This window comes from Delphinus delphis, chromosome 12 (assembly GCF_949987515.2).
Source record: "Delphinus delphis chromosome 12, mDelDel1.2, whole genome shotgun sequence".
NCBI classification, from domain to species: domain Eukaryota; kingdom Metazoa; phylum Chordata; class Mammalia; order Artiodactyla; family Delphinidae; genus Delphinus; species Delphinus delphis.
Genome location: NC_082694.2, coordinates 72,076,488 through 72,094,249, shown reverse-complemented (window position 1 = coordinate 72,094,249; position 17,762 = coordinate 72,076,488). Strand labels below are relative to the sequence as shown.

At 44.6% G+C, this 17,762-nt stretch overlaps 1 protein-coding gene across 1 annotated transcript in view; it reads left to right on the top strand.

Annotated features, from left to right (window-relative positions):
* The window catches only part of KLHL29 (kelch like family member 29), a 310,448-nt gene extending 303,674 nt beyond the window's left edge, over positions 1 to 6,774 (top strand). Inside the window, exons 12-14 of the mRNA XM_060027621.1 lie at positions 1,543 to 1,736; positions 2,100 to 2,244; positions 4,348 to 6,774. Coding sequence (XP_059883604.1) covers positions 1,543 to 1,736; positions 2,100 to 2,244; positions 4,348 to 4,531 — 523 coding nt within the window. The 3' untranslated portion in view covers positions 4,532 to 6,774. The remainder of the gene's footprint in view (positions 1 to 1,542; positions 1,737 to 2,099; positions 2,245 to 4,347) is intronic.
* The last annotated feature ends 10,988 nt before the right edge of the window (positions 6,775 to 17,762 follow it).

Here is a 17,762-nt window from a genome sequence, read left to right as displayed (position 1 = left end):
TCTGGATCCAATTTGCATCCAGCTACCAGGAACCACCCATCATCAGCTCTCCCCTCTCTTTCATATATAGTTCATCGTTCCTTATCCACTTGGGCTCCTTCCCATCAGCATGTAAACACAATTAAAACTCCCCCCCGCAAATTAAAATAAAACCCATGCTGTGCTGGAGCTGGTTCATACTGGTTCATTAGAGCCCACTGTTAAATCTTCAGGAACTCTGCAAGTCAGTTGTTAGCTACAGAGATTATTAAAAATTAACTCATATAAACTTAGAATTATTTAAAAACAAAGGTAATCCATACTCAAAACTCAACACTGTCTAATTTTTTTTACTACATTTTACTACTGCCTATGTTCTGGAGGTTGTATGTGTCCACTGCATCTGTACTGGGGGAGATTCTGTGTCCTGGGGCACTACTGGGCATCTCTTCCCAACCCCACATTCAGTGATGTCCCAGTGATGGTAGCTTGAAATCAGCCATGATGAGAGGATTTACATTACAGAAATCAGCAAATGCTACACACCAGGACTTTCTTCCCTGGAGAGCTGGTTGTTAAACATTTATCAGCAAAACCCCCTTTAGCTCTATAGTACTTTCTAAGTCCCACCTTTTCTGCTCCCTCCTCCATACACAAATAGCCCTGCACCTCCCGTTCCACATATGATGCCCTTGACATGACCACCAGTGACCTGTTGGGGACTTCCTGACCTCCTGTCACATCCTCCGTGCTGCAGCTTTGCCTTCTGTCACATCACTCTTGGACTCCTCTCAGCTCCCCTCATACAGGCCGGCATCTCCCCAGTGTCCTCAGCCCATCCTCACCCCACACGCTCCCTGTGAACTACCTCGTCTTCAGTTTCCATCTATGTGCCCATGATCCCATAGCTGGATATTTAATCCAGACCTAAATACCAACTGCCCCTGCACATCCCCAATTTGTTACCCACAGATACTTTAAACTTCCCATGAATAAAACCAAAATCATCCTCCTCCCCAAACTCTCCCAACCTCGATTCCCTGTCCCATGAGTAGTGCCCCCTCTGTCCAGTTTCCCAAGCCAGAGACCCTGAGGCATCCTCAGCGACTCCCTGAAATGAGACATCAATTCACGCTAACCCTTATCAGTTTACCTCTCCTTCTGTTCCCAGCTCCTTCCTTGGTCCAGGCCACTATTCCCCCAGTTTCCAGCCCATGGGCTGGGTATGTAGGAGATGCCCAGTGCCGGGTTGCTTAATGAAAGAGTAGGACTGAGCTGCACAGAGAGGGCTGAAGAGGCCCAGAAGCTGGGGAGCTGAGAGAGGTTTCCACAGACAGACAAGAGCCTCCCTGAGGTTCAAGAGGGAGGCTGAGAGGGCCGGTTTGGGCTAGATCCTGGGTGGCCTTGAGTGATTCATCCCAAGTGCCCTCCACTGTGTGATATCGGGCTACACCGAGGGCAGGAAGTGGGTGGTGGGGCTCCCCCGTGTCTGCTGTCTTGCTTGAGGCCCCTGCCCTGCACGAGGCCCATCTGATTCTGGCTCTTCTTCTCCTCTCTCAACAGGTATGACACCATCACCAACCAATGGGAGGCAGTGGCCCCTCTGCCCAAGGCAGTGCACTCGGCAGCAGCCACAGTGTGTGGAGGCAAGATCTACGTGTTTGGGGGCGTGAACGAGGCGGGCCGAGCTGCAGGCGTCCTCCAGTCTTACGTTCCACAGAGCAACACATGGAGCTTCATCGAGTCCCCGATGATTGGTGAGAACCAGCTGTCTCCTCGGCCCAGGATCAGGGCAGTGGCCCCACCTCATCGCTTTAGTCAGTGTCAATATTCCCAAACCCAGGGGGCGGGCTGAGCCCAAGGGTTCTGCACACCCAAGTCCAGGGGGGTGGGAGGGGAGGGGAGGCCCCAGCTCAGGTGCAGCTGAAGCTCCCACTACCTGGACAAAGGGCAAGCTGGTCCGTGCCAGGTGTCTCCTGGCCCCAGCCTTGGTCTCGGGCCAACCAGTGATGTTGGAGGTCTTTGCAGCTCCTGTCCCCTGCAGGGCCTGCTGGGATGGAGGAGGGGAGGGGGCCCGGCAGAGGGCCCTGACCTGCCTGCCTGCTCCGCTCTCCTTGCAGACAACAAGTACGCTCCTGCCGTCACCCTCAATGGCTTCGTTTTCATCCTGGGTGGGGCTTATGCCAGAGCCACCACCATCTATGACCCTGACAAAGGGAACATTAAGGCGGGCCCCAACATGAATCACTCTCGCCAGTTCTGCAGGTGAGGAGGCTGGGCCGGGGAGGAGGAGGGCCGGGGAAGGGACAGAGGGACGGGTTGGTTCATAATGACTGACCACCATCCGATGACCGAGGTGGTGCCTGGGCCCAGAACAGCACCAGCCTCAGCCAGCCGCGGCGGGGGGGGGGGCATTCGTGCAGAGTGTGAAGTGCTCCAAAAGCCTGACCCTGTGGCTCCAGCTGACCCTGCCTCCAAGCTGCACAGGAATGGCTTCCTACAGACACCGGCACCAGGTCCTTAAGGCCACACCTTCTCTCAGTGAGAGGTGAGGGTGGTGCTATGAGGTCAGCTTCCCCCAGGACCGCCTGCCCGGTCACAGACGAGAGGCAGCAACAGGCCAGAGCTGTGTGATACCCTAAGTGGGGCAGGTGGCTTTTGGGGGAGTGCCCTGATGGCACATGATCCTGACGGCTCTTTGGAGCTGGACCCAGTGAGGCACGAGGCATAGCTGCCCTGGAGTCCCGCAGCTGACTGGGCAGAAACACACCCAGACCAGCCCCCCGGAAGAGAGAGGTAGAGGTCGGAGTGTGGCCTGGTTCCCTGGGCGCTCTGGCCCAGAAAAATTAACCACCCTGGGCAGTGAGACACACACACTGCTCTTCTAGCCCCACCCTTTCCTGGACTAAGAGGAACTAGGGAAAAAATGGGAACCACAGAGACCCCATTTGCAGCATTTCCATAACAGAGCCGGTATTCAAAGACATCTTGTACCTGTGCAGAGATGATCCCTGAATCCTCGGTGTGGCAAGAGCATGAGGCATTTATCGAGTGCCTGCTGTTTGTGCAGAGATCTTGTACCTGTGCAGAGATGATCCCTGAATCCTCGGTGTGGCAAGAGCATGAGGCATTTATCGAGTGCCTGCTGTTTGTGTGGTACAGCTAGGAAAGCTACAGTCTACCACTGACACCTTACGTGACCTTGGGCAAGTAACTTCCCCTCTCTGGGGAAGCTCTACCTATGAAACACGCCCTTGGACTAGATGAGTGCTAAGTTCCTATTAGTATGAAGATGCTACAGTTCTTGAGCCCTACTTTCATGTGACATATCCTACATAGTGACCGTGTGCAGGGCAACTCTGAGAATACTGTCCAGTGATCAAGACAGCCGGAGTGTGGGCGCAGAGAGATGATGCCTGAAGGGATATTTAAGCTGGGTCTTGCAAGAGAAGCAGGGAAAGGATATGCCACAGGGGAGGCGTGTGAGGGGCCCAGATGGCATGGAGCTGCAAGAGAGACAGCTGGGGGCTTCAGTGTCTGGGAGGACGTCTAGATACACATGTTCTGTCCAGGCTCAGATTTTCAGAAATGGGTGGAGACTTTGGAAGGGTTTCTGTTCAATTTCAGGGGACAGCCAAGAAGAAATGGCCATTAGCGGAAATGAGAGAGAACTCGGGGCTGGAAGCATAGATCTGGCATCCGTGTGAAGGGGTAGCTGGGATGCAGTGAGATAGTAAGCGCAGAGAAGCAGAGAGCTGCCCGAGACAGCTTGACCAAGCCCATGAGTGTGGCACAGGGAAGGGCCCTTGCAGCCACGGGCGGGCGGCAGTATCAGGTCACACATGTGAAGGAGTCACAGCAGGAAGTTCTGACTGAGCACCTGGGCAAGGGTGAAATTCCCAGTCGAGTGGCTGATGCTCAGGTACAACTTAGTTCCGTGTTATCCTGTCTGCTATCATTCTGGCGCATCATGTTCCCAACTAGATTTGAGTGGTAGGAAGGCTCTGTCCCAGCAACACCGAAAAGATGCTCCATAGAGACCCAGTGAACTGAGCCGAGCACCTGTACACAGAGGCCGCTCATCTCCCAGCTGACTTGAGTCAGGTGGGCAGGTCCTGGGACACCCAGTACGCATCAGTGTCGCCCACAGCTTGGAGGGTAATATAGCATGACGTCCTGATTGGTCCTGGAGGAAAGGTGTTTTTCTTATCCCCGCTGAGGTCAGAGGGAAAAGAAAAGCAGCAAGACCCCCCCATGACTTTTGCAAAAGGGAAGAGGCAGCCTGCGACAGGACAGGGTGCCGGGAATCTATCTCCAGGTCCCAGGTGGAAATCCGGTGGCTAAGTCTCTCCTCGTTCTCTCTGACAGTGCTGTGGTACTCGACGGCAAGATTTATGCAACTGGAGGCATTGTTAGCAGTGAGGGACCTGCCCTGGGCAACATGGAAGCCTATGAGCCTGCAACCAACACGTGGGCCCTCCTCCCCCACATGCCCTGCCCCGTGTTCAGACACGGCTGCGTCGTGATAAAGAAATATATTCAAAGCGGCTGACATCAGCAGAAAGCCCACGCCGAGACTGTGGACAGACACGTCTGGTGAGGCAAATGCTACTCACAAAGATCAACTTCCAGCAACACCAATAAGAGGCCGACCAACACAATCAAGGAACTCACTACGCCACACATTTTGAATACCGTCTACACTGAATGTAGGAAATCATCCTCGCCTTTGGGGAAAACGAGGGAGTAGCCTCCGAGCTGCGGGAACCGCGACCGAGCGAGCGAGCTGGGCCCTGGGGCTCCTGCAGAGGCCCTTGCTCTGACCGGAGGCGCTCACTCTGCCCGGTGCAATAGTTTCACATATTTTTCAACTGGGAGAGAGAAGCCGTTTTTCCTTCCTGCAGGGCAAGCTTGATCCCCAACCAACCATAGATCAGTTATCCTATGACAATATTAGGCGTCAGGCTCTCTTGAAATAAGATCAAAGTGTCCTTATCACTTTGATTCCTACTTCTGTTTTTAACCCATCTACGATTTCAGTGGCCGAGGGGAAACAAGGGACAATACTATGTATGGGGCCTGAGGCCTAGGAGGCTGCTGGTCCCCACGAGGGCGAAGATAAGTCCAGGTTCTCTGCGGAGCCAGACGTGACTGGAGCGGCGGCAGCCGTGGGGACAGCTAGGGAGAACCGTCTGTCCCTTCACAGGGTCTTCTACCGTGTTTTTGCTGGAGAAGGACGAGGTGATTGTGCTAGCTTTCTCTTATCCCATATGAATTATTTAGATTTCCAAGGCATTTTCTTGATAAACAAAAGGCTATTTTTAAGTACCGAGAGAAAGAGGCAGCCACGAGAGGGATAACGCGGGAATTCCCAAAGCTCTTTGTAGGTAGTGCCAGAGTGGGGCATTTGCTCTAATTTTTCTATGTTCAGAATAGAGGATCTCTCCTGGGTGGGGGTGAATGCCCCCATTTTATTTTTAGAAAAAGTAACTCCCAGACAGCCCCGTAAAAGCCGTGCCTCATGGAAGCACTGTCGTAGAGAGACAACTCTGTTCCTGAAGGAAACCAGTTCTGGCTCGTGACACCAGGTCAGCTCCCTCCATGAGGTAAAGCTGAGGACCCAGGCCAGGCTGGAAGGGAAGGAGGGAGAATACATGTCTACAAAGCACAGGAGACTATTTTTGATATTTATAGCTATATATTAAGGCACCTGCCACAAAGAGCTCTCAGGATGGGGACAGCCTTCTCAGACGAGCCGTGACAGCCAAGGCCTGAATCATTCTTCTAGTAGCATCTTAACCCAAGCAAGGGGAGCCAGGAGGGAGGCCACCCCGTGGCTCACAGAGAAAGGCCTTCCCTCTAGTCCTCAGACCCTCAAACCTCACGTGGTGACCAGTTTCCATTCCAGGGCACGAAGGAGGCAGCCGCCACTGCTGTGCTGTTTAGCTGAAGTTGGTACCAAATACGCATTTACCATTTTTATACCTGGTAAGTCGACTTGCCGTCATTTCATCATAAAAACCACTTATAAGGAGAAAAGGACAGGACACGCTCTCCATCCTTCAGTATTTGATGACACAAAGTCCCAGTGTCGGGCATCAACTTCTAGCACTACAAGTGTGGCTCCCACTTGGACAAGATACCGAGCTTCGTTATGCAGTTTTTAATATTATTTATTCTTTTAAAAAGTAATAAGCACAAAACTACATACATTGTATGTCATTTAAAGTATTTATGTCAAACAGGGTGCAAGTGTGAACCCAAGGACTGGAGCACAAGTGTCTAACTGCCTGGGGCAGGGCGATGTCAGCGTTGGTGGGCGTCTACCTCCAAAGGAGGTGCTAGCGGTCAGCGGGACTCAACACAGACGACACTGAAATCCTGTTCTCTCCTCAGTTATCACACTGGAGCAAAACTGGCTATTTCTGTGAATGATATAAAACAGGGTTCTCTGTAACGGTATTGTACATAGTATATGTTTATTGTTAAGTTCTTGTTATAATAAATATATTTATAGATCTAGACTCGGAAGCCAATGTAATGCCTCTGTGTGCCACTGTCCTTGCCACCGAGATGAGAAACCCCAGTGCAGGCCTGTGCCACCTCTCCCATCAGCTGTCCGGGCTCTGTTACAGACTTGAATGCACATCTTGGTGATCATAAAGGATAGGACTCCTCAGCAAGGGAATGAATGTACAGGGCTGAAAGGCAAGAATAAAGGGCAATTAAAGGTCAAAGCTGAAAGGGACTTGCAAACACTCTGGCATCGACTCTGAGGGTCTCCCTTCAGTTTAAGTGCTCTTATTACACTTGTGCAACCGAAAGCTTCAAAAAGTTAGCTTCCCCCTGGTCTGCTTCCTGTGCCAGAGGCTGTCCTGGAGAACTGTGACAAATCCACATGGCAACTCCACGCCATCAGCCTGAGAAGAGACGCAACACCCTTCCTTCAGGAAGAACCAGTTGTGACTGCCATTCTAAAATCCAGTCGGGGGCCTCCCTGCCTTCATTCAGTCCCGCCTGAGGCTGTTCTCTAACCTGTTGTAATAGACCAGCTTTGCTCTCCTAAGGATACCCACGCAAAGCCCAGGGCAAAAGCATAGAACACCAGATGGGATTGCTCCCTCTCTTGCATGCAAGGACTTTAGATTTAACGGATTAGTAGGAGAAGGTAGATTTACCAGCATTTTACCCAAGGGAAGAGCCTTAATCCCCAAATCTCACCAAGACCTAGTATCTCCTTGCAAGAAAAAAATCAGAAGAAGGTAGGTTGGGGTGGGTGGGACTGGGAGTTCTCAGAGAACTCGGCTGAGGCCTCATGATGAGTGGACCACACACTTGCCAAAAATATCTGCACTGGTACCTTCACAACACCAGTCCTAGAGGAAAGGATGGAGAATGTCTAGAAGATTCCAATCATGAAGAGCTAAAATTATAAGCTAAATTATAAGCTAAAATTATAAACACCAAGCAATTGTACTTCCTGGTGGTGCAGTGGTTAAGAATCCACCTGCCAATGCAGGGTACACGGGTCCAAGCCCTGGTCCAGGAAGATCCCACATGCCACGGAGCAACTAAGCCCGTGTGCCACAACTACTGAGCCTGCTCTCTAGAGTCCGTGAGCCACAACTACTGAGCCTGCGTGCCACAACTACTGAAGCCCGCGTGTCTAGAGCCTGTGTTCCACAACAAAGAGAAGCCACCACAATGAGAGGCCTGTGCACCTCAACAAAAAGTAGCCCCTGCTCGACGCAACTAGAGAAAAGCCCGCACGCAGCAACGAAGACCCAACGCAGCCAAAAATAAATAAATAAATAAATAAATTCGGAAAAAAAAACAACAAAAAAACACCAAGCAATAGTTTTGTTACCTCCTTCTTTCTCTACTCTATTTGCCTAAATCAAAGGAAATATGTTCTCTGGCTCTATGAAGAGTCTGTGTACTTACCGTAGAAGGCATCTGTGTTCGCTGTTATTAGGCACCCATGTAACCATGGGGAGAGTCTCTCTTGTTGGACTCAAGGCACTACCATCAGACCCGGCATGGATGGTGATGAAATTCATTGTGACAGCCACGAACAGGAGACGGATCACATTGTGTGTGTCTGTGTGAGAACTTTAAAAACAAAAAAACTCAACCCTAAAATAAGAAGAAAACAGGAAAACTATTTGCGGTCCATATGACAAAAGATTAATATCTTTATTAAAGAGGCCACATAATTCAATTAGAAACTGTTAAGGGATTCCAACTGTTAAATAGGTCATGAACAGACACTGCAAAGAGGAAACATACAACAAAAAGTTCAACATTTATAATTATTAAATAATGAAACTTAAATAATTGGGTAACATCTTTACCTAACTAAATGAGCTTCCCAAACCTAAAAATAAAGGGAGGGGTGAGGGGTGAGGGGCGCTGATGAAGAGCAGTGAAACTCCTGAGTAGCGCCAAGGGCTCTGTAAACTGAAATGGGTCTCAGAAAGCAATGTGGCAGGTGCCATGTATCAAGAGCCTAAAGAGTACCTGACCCAGTAAATCCACTTCTGGGCGTCCATCAGGAAATAATGCAAACTATGGAAAAAGTCATATAACAACCAGCTCCCACTTACTGACACTAACTATTGCCAGACACCATGCTAAGCACTTAAAGCACTGAATCCTCATAATTCTACTAGACAGGTACTAAAGACATGCAGCAATATAGAAAACATTAGAAGAGGGGGGGAAAAAGGAAGATTCATATTTGTATATGATTGTGGTTATGTAAGATATGTATATAATGATATATAAGCTATATATATACACACACACAAAGATATGTAAAATATGTATATTAAAATGACCAGATGTACAGTCATAAAACTACTATTAATTGAACTGATGGAATTGTGGGCAATTTTCTTTCTCTCTTCTCCAAAATGTATATAAAGTGATGACATTACTTTTATAATAAAGACATCGATAAACATATATATTTTTTAATGGGGAATGAAGGACAGAAAGTAATCTTTCTCCTATATTTTAGTCTGAGAAATTCTCAAAGATCAATTCCTACCTTGGACACCATAATCAATGGAGAAGTTAAAAGTGTTCAGAATAATGTAACAAAGAATTTTGAATAAGAAAACAGATTTCCAGTCATAATCAAGACTTTTTTTTAAAAACCTAAAGGCTAGGGGTGAATGGATTATATCTTTCAGTGCGTGAAGATTTGCATGAAACAAATGAATACCACCACTTCTCTGTGTTCTTGGAAGGTCAAGAAAGATGAAAAAGACAATAATAAAGAAGAAAAAATTCTAGTTCAACAAAAGGATACATGTATTAGTGCAAAACTCTCCAATAGGTTACCAAGATCCTTGTGAAGTCCTTTTCTAATTAAACCTCAATAATATATAACATAATTGCATACATTATCCCATTTTATCCTCTCAGCTACCCTAAAAGGCATAGGGCATCATCTTCACTCTTTAAGAGGAAACAATATCAAGAAAGTTAAGTGATTTGTGCGGCAATAGTTATGCCCCAGGTGTTCTCCATGCACTATCGCACTTGATGCTCATCACAGTCTTGCAGAGGATGGTTAAACCTGCTGCACAGATGAGGCCACAGGTTCCAGATGTGAAGCAGAGTCCGTCTAAGGCACATCAGTATTCAAAACCCTGCTCAGTGGGCCTCCAGAGAGGCTGTACTACATCATATGGTCTGTTCAAGGCTGCCTGGAACTGTGTAGCTCTTATGGCTCCAAGACTAAGGCTCCTTCCTCCTCCCCAGGCTACCTCAGAAACCTGTATTAAGAAAACAGAGAATTCTGTGACTATAAGAGACATTCAGCTCTGTGTTAGATACAGTCCTCTTTAGAAGCAATTTTTGAAATATCTGGTTAGAGTCTCAATAACACACTGGCTTCCTCCACTGAAGGCTTGGCTTTACACAGGAAACTTGGGTTTGGGGGAAAGAAAGAGGCCTCTGACTAAGATATCATTTCTGCCTCATTTGAAACTCCTCCTGTGAGCCTTCACTCTGCTGTGGAGTCTTAAGGAGTTCCTTACCTTCTTGCTGACCACAAACCTGGTCAGGGAGAGTAAAGGAAAGGGGAGAACATCATTAACACTGGCTGCACCATCCTCAGTCCCAAAGGGCATACCATGACCTTGCCACCCAAGGAGGTAGAAGGTCAAAGAGCTGACTAAAATGAGGACCCAACTCCAAGAAGTCTGCCTTTTCCACATGATGGCAAAAATTAGACAATCCAAAAATCTGTGTTTATCTTCCCAAATTTATAATCCATGTGCTCTGCTGCCCTCTATGTAACACTTGGCAAGTCACCTGGGTGTCTTTCCTCATGAAAGGTGAGCACAGCCTTTGAATGGATCAAACTAGGTCAGCAAGACTACATTCTCTGCAGGCAGGGGTCATGTCCTCTTATCTTCCCCCACAGGGCACCTCACCCTGATGAGTAGCGACAGCCAGATTCTATTGGCAGCATGAAAAATGTTTTGAGTTATGAAAAATATAAAGGCAAGGCCACAAGTTTGTGCACTGCTTTAGCCATCCCTGTTATCTACAGATGACTAAAGAAACAATAGTTTTTGTTAAAGGGTTGCTATTTACTGTGTGTATAGATTTCCATCATTCTCGGAGAAGCTAGCCACCACTAGCGCAAACCTAGGCACCACCGGACCCATCAGCCCTGTCGACTTTGCATCCCTGGTGGTAAAAATCAGTCCTTGAAGCTCTTCAGTTCACTCCCTACATTCTCTGGTACCTCTCTGTTACTACTGCCCTATCTTAAGCCCTTATTTCTCCTTAGTTGTTGCTATTATATTTTCTTTTTATAGGTGTTTTTTAAATAACAGCTTTATTAACATATAATTCACATATGATAAAATGCACCGTTTTAATGTATATAATTCAGCGGTTTTTAGAATATTCACAGAGTTGAGTAACCATCACCACTATTTAATTGCAGAACATTTTTATCATCTCAAAAAGAAACCTGGGAGTTCAGGGTTGTGGTGGCACAAGCCACCCGCCTCCTTGCATGGCCCTGCAATAAACTTTTCTCTGTTCCAAAAAAAGAGAAACCTGTATCCATTAGCAATCACTCTCTATCTCCCCCACCCCCAGCACATGGCAACCACCAATCTACTTTCTGTTTCTATGGATTTGCCTATTACGGACATTTCATATAAATTGAATCACACAATATGTGTTCTTTTATTTCTGGCTTCTTTCACTTACCATCGTGTTCTCAAGATTCACCCATGTTGTAGTAGGTACTAGTACTACATTCCTTTTTTATGGCCAAATAATATTCCATTGAAGGGGTATATACATGGATACATTTTGTTTAACCATTCACCAATTGATCGGCATTTGGGTTCCTTCCTCATTTTAACCATTAATAATGCAGCCACAAACAATCGTGTACAAGGGTTTGAGATTAAATAAATTTGGGAAATGCTGGGTTTAACAAAGTTAAACAGGTTTCTTTATGACAGAACTTCTGTGTCAAGAACACAGTAACATTGGGGGAGAACAGACACATGTATACGTATGGCTGAGTCACTTTGCTGCGTACCTGAAACTATCACAACATTGTTAATCGGCCATACTCCGATATAAAAAAGAAACAAACACAGTAACAGTCATTACAATTTTACTGAAGTGGATACACAAGGCAGGGTTTTCCAAGCTTATTTAGCCACAAATTGCCCCCCCACCTCCCAAATCTAGAAAACTTTTTTTCTTTACTCAATTATGACACAAGCTCAAATAGTTACATGGGATTCTGGGGTCAATACATTCTGTCTTTCATCTTCAAAAGAAGCACATCAGAAAGTAAAGGTAATATTGTGAAATATTCTGAAGCAAATTCTAGTTTAAAATTGTCAAAATATTTCTTAAGAAAAATTGATACTTTTTATATGGTAGCAGAAGAAAAGAGATCAGTATTCTTTGATATGAACAAAATACTTTCCCTGAATACAGCAAAATATGTTTCACCGCAATTTTCTAAGTTCCAAAAAGACTTTAGCATCTCTTACACTGCAATGTAAAAACACTGAAAAAATGGAAATAATCACACAATAACCATTCTACACAACTAAAATACCCAACCCACACATCTAATGATAGTTGCAAAAGTGTGACCTGACAATTTCTGGAGAAGACTCTTGGGCATTTTGTATTTTATTAATCTTGAACACATGACAATCTTCTCAACAAGTCAGCTGCAGAGGAGAACAAAGACATCCATCATTTGTCCTAACAATATTTAAAATTCAAAACTTTCACATTAATTCCAATATTCTCATTAAAACATATTAAAACATAAAAATTTTCTATCTAATATCTCTTTAGATTAACATTTGTGTTAATAGTGAGACAAAGTTTCATCCAATTCCAGCTATAAAACCTTGAGCATGTCTCAGAAACAAAGAGCTTTTTGACAATCTTTTGCTTTTTTGTTTCTGTGGATATATGTTTAAGTTCAAACAATGTGGAAATTAAGTGTAAAAAAAAATTCCAAAGATGTGAAACTGATTTTTTACAGTGTGATAGGCAATTACTCCTTCCTTTGCTACAAACTCCATTTAAAACAATCTTATTAAAGAAATTTCTTTATTAAACCATGGTAAACTACACAACTGACAGCTTACTGATGTTTCCTTTAAATATGTGAAGTAATTTGAGACTTCCCACCACAAATAACTTTTATTTCAGTAACATTTTAAGTATAATGTTACTTGTGGATTGTCACATTTCTTTTTAAAAGGACATTCTGTTTGCAAAGGCTTGTTAAAATACTTTGCACTTATTAAAATGCTAAAATAGACATTTGTAATTATGTCCAACACTTTCCCAAGGAAATTTAAGCTATAAGCAAAGTAACTCTACACAATGTTTCAAAATTAATTTTGCTTTTTTGCCACAATGAGACATTAGGAAAGCTCTGTGCTCTACATAGACAGCCATAGACATATGACTCAGGCTGTTCATGTGTTTTTTGAATTAATAGCACCAAAGTTTCTTAAACCTGTGGTTTTACTGATGGCTCTTCAGCTACTGTGACAACATACGATTTTGGAGTAATGCTTACTGATTTACCATTTGTTGAGAAACTCTAAAAAAAAAAAAAAACCTGTTCTACCTCAGAAATCTTAAACTCTGTGCTCTGACAAAAGTCTCCATCCAATACATTCACGACTCCTCCCACTGTATTTGCTCTTTAGTTTCATTTCAGACATTCAGTCCTTAGATCCTTTCCAGTGTCTCCCAATTTAGTAACCCCACTTTGGTTTCATTTCCATTCTTACCCAGGAATGGAATTCCTCTCCCAAAAGTTACCTCATCCCCCTAACATTCTGGTCCTTCAGTTGGACCAACAAGCCTAATTATAGTCCTAATCTAACTATCAGCCTCCTCTGAGGCTTCATTCGGGGTGACACCTACAAGGGGGAAAAACCCACATTCACATAGGCTGGCACCACTACTAATACATGGCGCCCACACTCACCTGTGCCCTCAACTTATTCTCATCTGTTCCTGGAGAGCTCCCTTTCCTCTTTCCATCAGTGACTTCTAAACCTTCACTTCTCCCCCTTAAATTTCTTACTTAGAACCCCTCACTCTTATCAGAAGAGCACAACTTTACATCGATAAAACTAATGCAGAGGATGATGGCAAGTGACAATACAGTTTTTTAAATCGTCCTGAATTGACCATTAAAAACAGAGAAACTGGGGCTTCCCTGGTGGCGCAGTGGTTGAGAATCCACCTGCCAATGCAGGGTACACGGGTTCGATCCCTGATCCAGGAAGATCCCACATGCCGTGGAGCAACTAAGCCCGTGAGCCACAACTACTGAGCCTGTGCTCTAGAGCCTTCGAGCCACAGCTACTGAAGCCACTGCACCTAGAGCACGTGCCCCGCAGCAAGAGAAGCCACCACAATGAGAAGACTGTGCACCACAACGAAGAGTAGCCCCTGCTCACAGCAACTAGAGAAAGCCCATGTGCGGCAACAAAGACCCAACGCAGTCAAAAATAAATAAATAAACAAACAAACAAACAGAGAAACCAGGGTGAAACATTCAAAGACTCCTGGATAGCATCTAAAACAAAACTAAGTAACAAGGAATCTCCAGAGCTCCAAATCCCAAGTGAGTGGGGTCAAACCGCTGACACTTACGAGACTGTGGTACACGTGTGAGGATGAAAGCAGAGGAGAGGCACCGGCAACTAAGGAAAGTAAGAACCCGCACAGGTACTCAGGCCAGGAGTGAGGGTGGGCCACTGACGAGAGCACCTGATACTGAGAGGAGTTTGCACCCTCTAGTTCTCAGGTGAGGGTAAGTGTTCTGTGGGAACTACTAGCCTTGCGAAAATTCTCAAAACAAATCAGCCAAAGCCCCGTTTCAGGCCCAAGCCCCATACTAAGACAAAACTACTAGGGACAGAATCTAAATTGAACAGCAGAGGGACAAAAGAGAAATCCAGATAAAATAGGGGAGGGGAACAAAGTAAGCAGATTTCACAGAAATAACAGAAGAGAGAGCTCTAGAGCCATAAAATTCAGGCTTCCTTGTAAAAGTTCAAGGAAAGTAATTTCATATAAAAAATGAGGAACTTTTGTGTGGATTGAGGGAAAATCCCACATAAATATATTACAAGAAAAAACTTTAAAAGCAGAAAGCTACTCTACAGGCAATAAAGGCCCTCCTACAAAATACATGAAAACTATAACCTACTATTTCAAAACAAGCAAAAGGACGAAAAAAATAATAGAAGAATGAAAGAACAATGTAAACCAAAATTAGAAAACCTTACAAAGGATGTGAAATAACTCAGAAAGAAAAAATATCATGTTAGAAATGTACACTAAAGTAGAAAGAACATAAGAGTCAATTTAAAAAAAAATAGATAATGCCTTAAGACAAACAGAAGGGAAGAAAAGGCAGGAAATTTTTTTTTAAATAAATTTATTTATTTTTGGTGCTTTGGGTCTTTGTTGTTTCATGCGGGCTTTTCTCTAGTTGTGGTGAGCAGAGGCTACTCTTCGTTGCGGTGCGCAGGCTTCTCATTGCAGTGGCTTCTCTTGTTGCAGAGCATGGGCTCTAGGCACACAGGCTTCAGTAGTTGTGGCTCACGGGCTTAGTTGCTCCGCAGCATGTGGGATCTTCCCAGACCAGGGATCGAACCCGTGTCCCCTGAATTAGCAGGCAGATTCTCAACCCACTCCGCCACCAGGGAAGCCCAGGAAATTTTTTTTTAAGTAACAAAGAAATGAAGACATTCCTGGTTCTGGTTAAGACTGAGTAAGCATACTCCACTGTATCTCTCCCAGTGTTTACAACTAAAAGTCCACATAAAACAATATAATTAATTGCTAAGGGCTCCGTGAAAGATAAACAAAGCATGTGAACTCAGTGGGAAATTCAAAACTCAAAAAATGACCCACATAGTAGTGAGTTCCCTGGTTTGCCTTTTATCACCTATATCCCCCAGCTTACACTAGGGAAGCCAGAATCTCAGAAGAAAAATGGTCTCTCTCTCCAGACCCAAACCCAGGCGAGGCTCAGTAATCAATCAGCCTCCTCATGGCAGCAGTGACAGTGATATTTTTTCTCTTTCTATCCAGATAAGCAGAAAAGGGGGCTTTGGGGAACCTGACAGTGAGGGAGAAGATCACAAAGAGTAGGGAATGGAGAATGAGGCCCTTTAAATTACTGTATGAGACTCTGAGTTGCACATGCATAGAACTGACCAGGATCAGTGGAGCAAAGGCTGTGAGATCCGAACTACAGCAGAGACCACCCCCACTTCCTGCTAGTCCAGCGGCACCTGCGTGGTGCACATAGGGAGCTATATTAGTTTCCTATTGCTGCTATAAAAAATGACTACAGGTTAGTGGCTTAGGACAACACAAATCTATTATTTTATGGTTCTGGAGGTCAGAAGTCTAAATGGGTCTTATGAGCCAAAATTAAGGTGTCAACAGATCTGTGTTACTTCCTGGAGCTCTAGAAAAAAATCTTTTTTCCTTCCCCTTTTCAGCTTCTAGAGGCTGCCTGCATTCCTTGGCTCAGGGCTCCTTCCTCCATCTTCAAAGCAAATCACTCCAAATATCAGTGGTTGTCTGGGCAGAGAGCAGGGAATGAACAGGTGGAGCACAAGAGACTTTTAGGGCAGTGAAGTTAGTCTTAATGATACTGCAATGATGGATACATGTTGTTATACATCTGTCAAAACTCATAGAAAGTACAATACAAAGAGTGAGCCCTAATGTAAACTATGGGCTTTAGTTAATAATAATGTATCTATATTTGCTCATAAATTGTAACAAATGTACCCCAGTAATGCAAGATGTTAATAATGGTTAAATGGGGGGAGGGGTATAGGTAAGGGGATATAAGGGAACTCTGTACTTAACACTCAATTTTTCTCTAAACCTAAAACTGCACACACACAAAGTCTATTGCTTTTTTTAAAAAGCAGTGTGCAAAGGAATATCTAGAACAACTCCCTTCTGTGTAAGAATAAAGGGGGAAAATAAGAAAATATACATGTAACTTTATTTTAGCAAAAGAAACAGCAGATAAAGAGAAACAAATGAGGTTGTTTACCTTCCATAGTGGAAGGGATAGGAGCAGTGATACTTCTCTGGATCGAACTATTTTGCACAGTCATGACTTTTGTAAGTATGTTAATGTTTTACATATTAAAACACATAAACAACAAGAATAAGAGGGACATTAAAACTGAACACAAACAAAAAAACAAAAGAACCTAACTATATTTCAAAGAATAACACAACCAGAATAGATGGGCATAAAGAAGATTAACCGAAGTAACTTTTGAACACAGTATTTAGACTATATGCCCTCAGACTAAAGACAAAAAGCACTATAAACAGAATTTGAACTCTACTTAGTAGGTTTGAGGTTTTTTTGGTAGTATGGGCTAACTTATCTAACTACCTTTTATGTAATTAAGAATCTAGAAGGGGCTTCCCTGGTGGCGCAATGGTTGAGAGTCCGCCTGCCGATGCAGGGGACATGGGTTCGTGCCCCGGTTCGGGAGGATCCCACATGCCGCTGAGTGGCTGGGCCCGTGAGCCATGGCCGCTGAGCCTGCGCGTCCGGAGCCTGTGCTCCGCAACGGGAGAGGCCACAACAGTGAGAGGCCCGCATACCGCAAAAAAAAAAAAAAGAATTTAGAAAATAAATACATATATTCAGGATAAAGGAACTATCTTTCTTGTTGGAGAAGGAAGTTACATATATGGAAAGATGACAGGCCAGGGCAAAGGAAGGTAAAATGATGGGAAAAGACGTACCATAAAAACACTAATTTAAAAAAAACTAAAGTAGCCATATTAGTAACAGACAAAGAAGACTCTGAACAAGGATAATTACAAGGGATAAAGAAGAATATTACATAATGATAAGCAGTTCAATTCACCAAGACGGCATAACAATTTTAAATGTGTATACAACTAACACTAGAGGGTCAAGCTATAAGAAGCAAAAACTGACAGAACTGAAAGGAGAAATAGACAAATCTACAGTTATGGTTGGGGAGTTCAACACTCCTCTCTTAGTAATTAATACAAGTAGACAGAAAATCAACAAGGATGCAGAAGATCTAAACAACGTGAGCAACCAATGTTATCTAACTAAAATTTATAGAACCCTCCATCCAACGACGACAGAATACACATTTCTTTTTCAGGTCGACATAAAACACTAATGAAGGCAGATCAAATTTTAAACAAAGCAG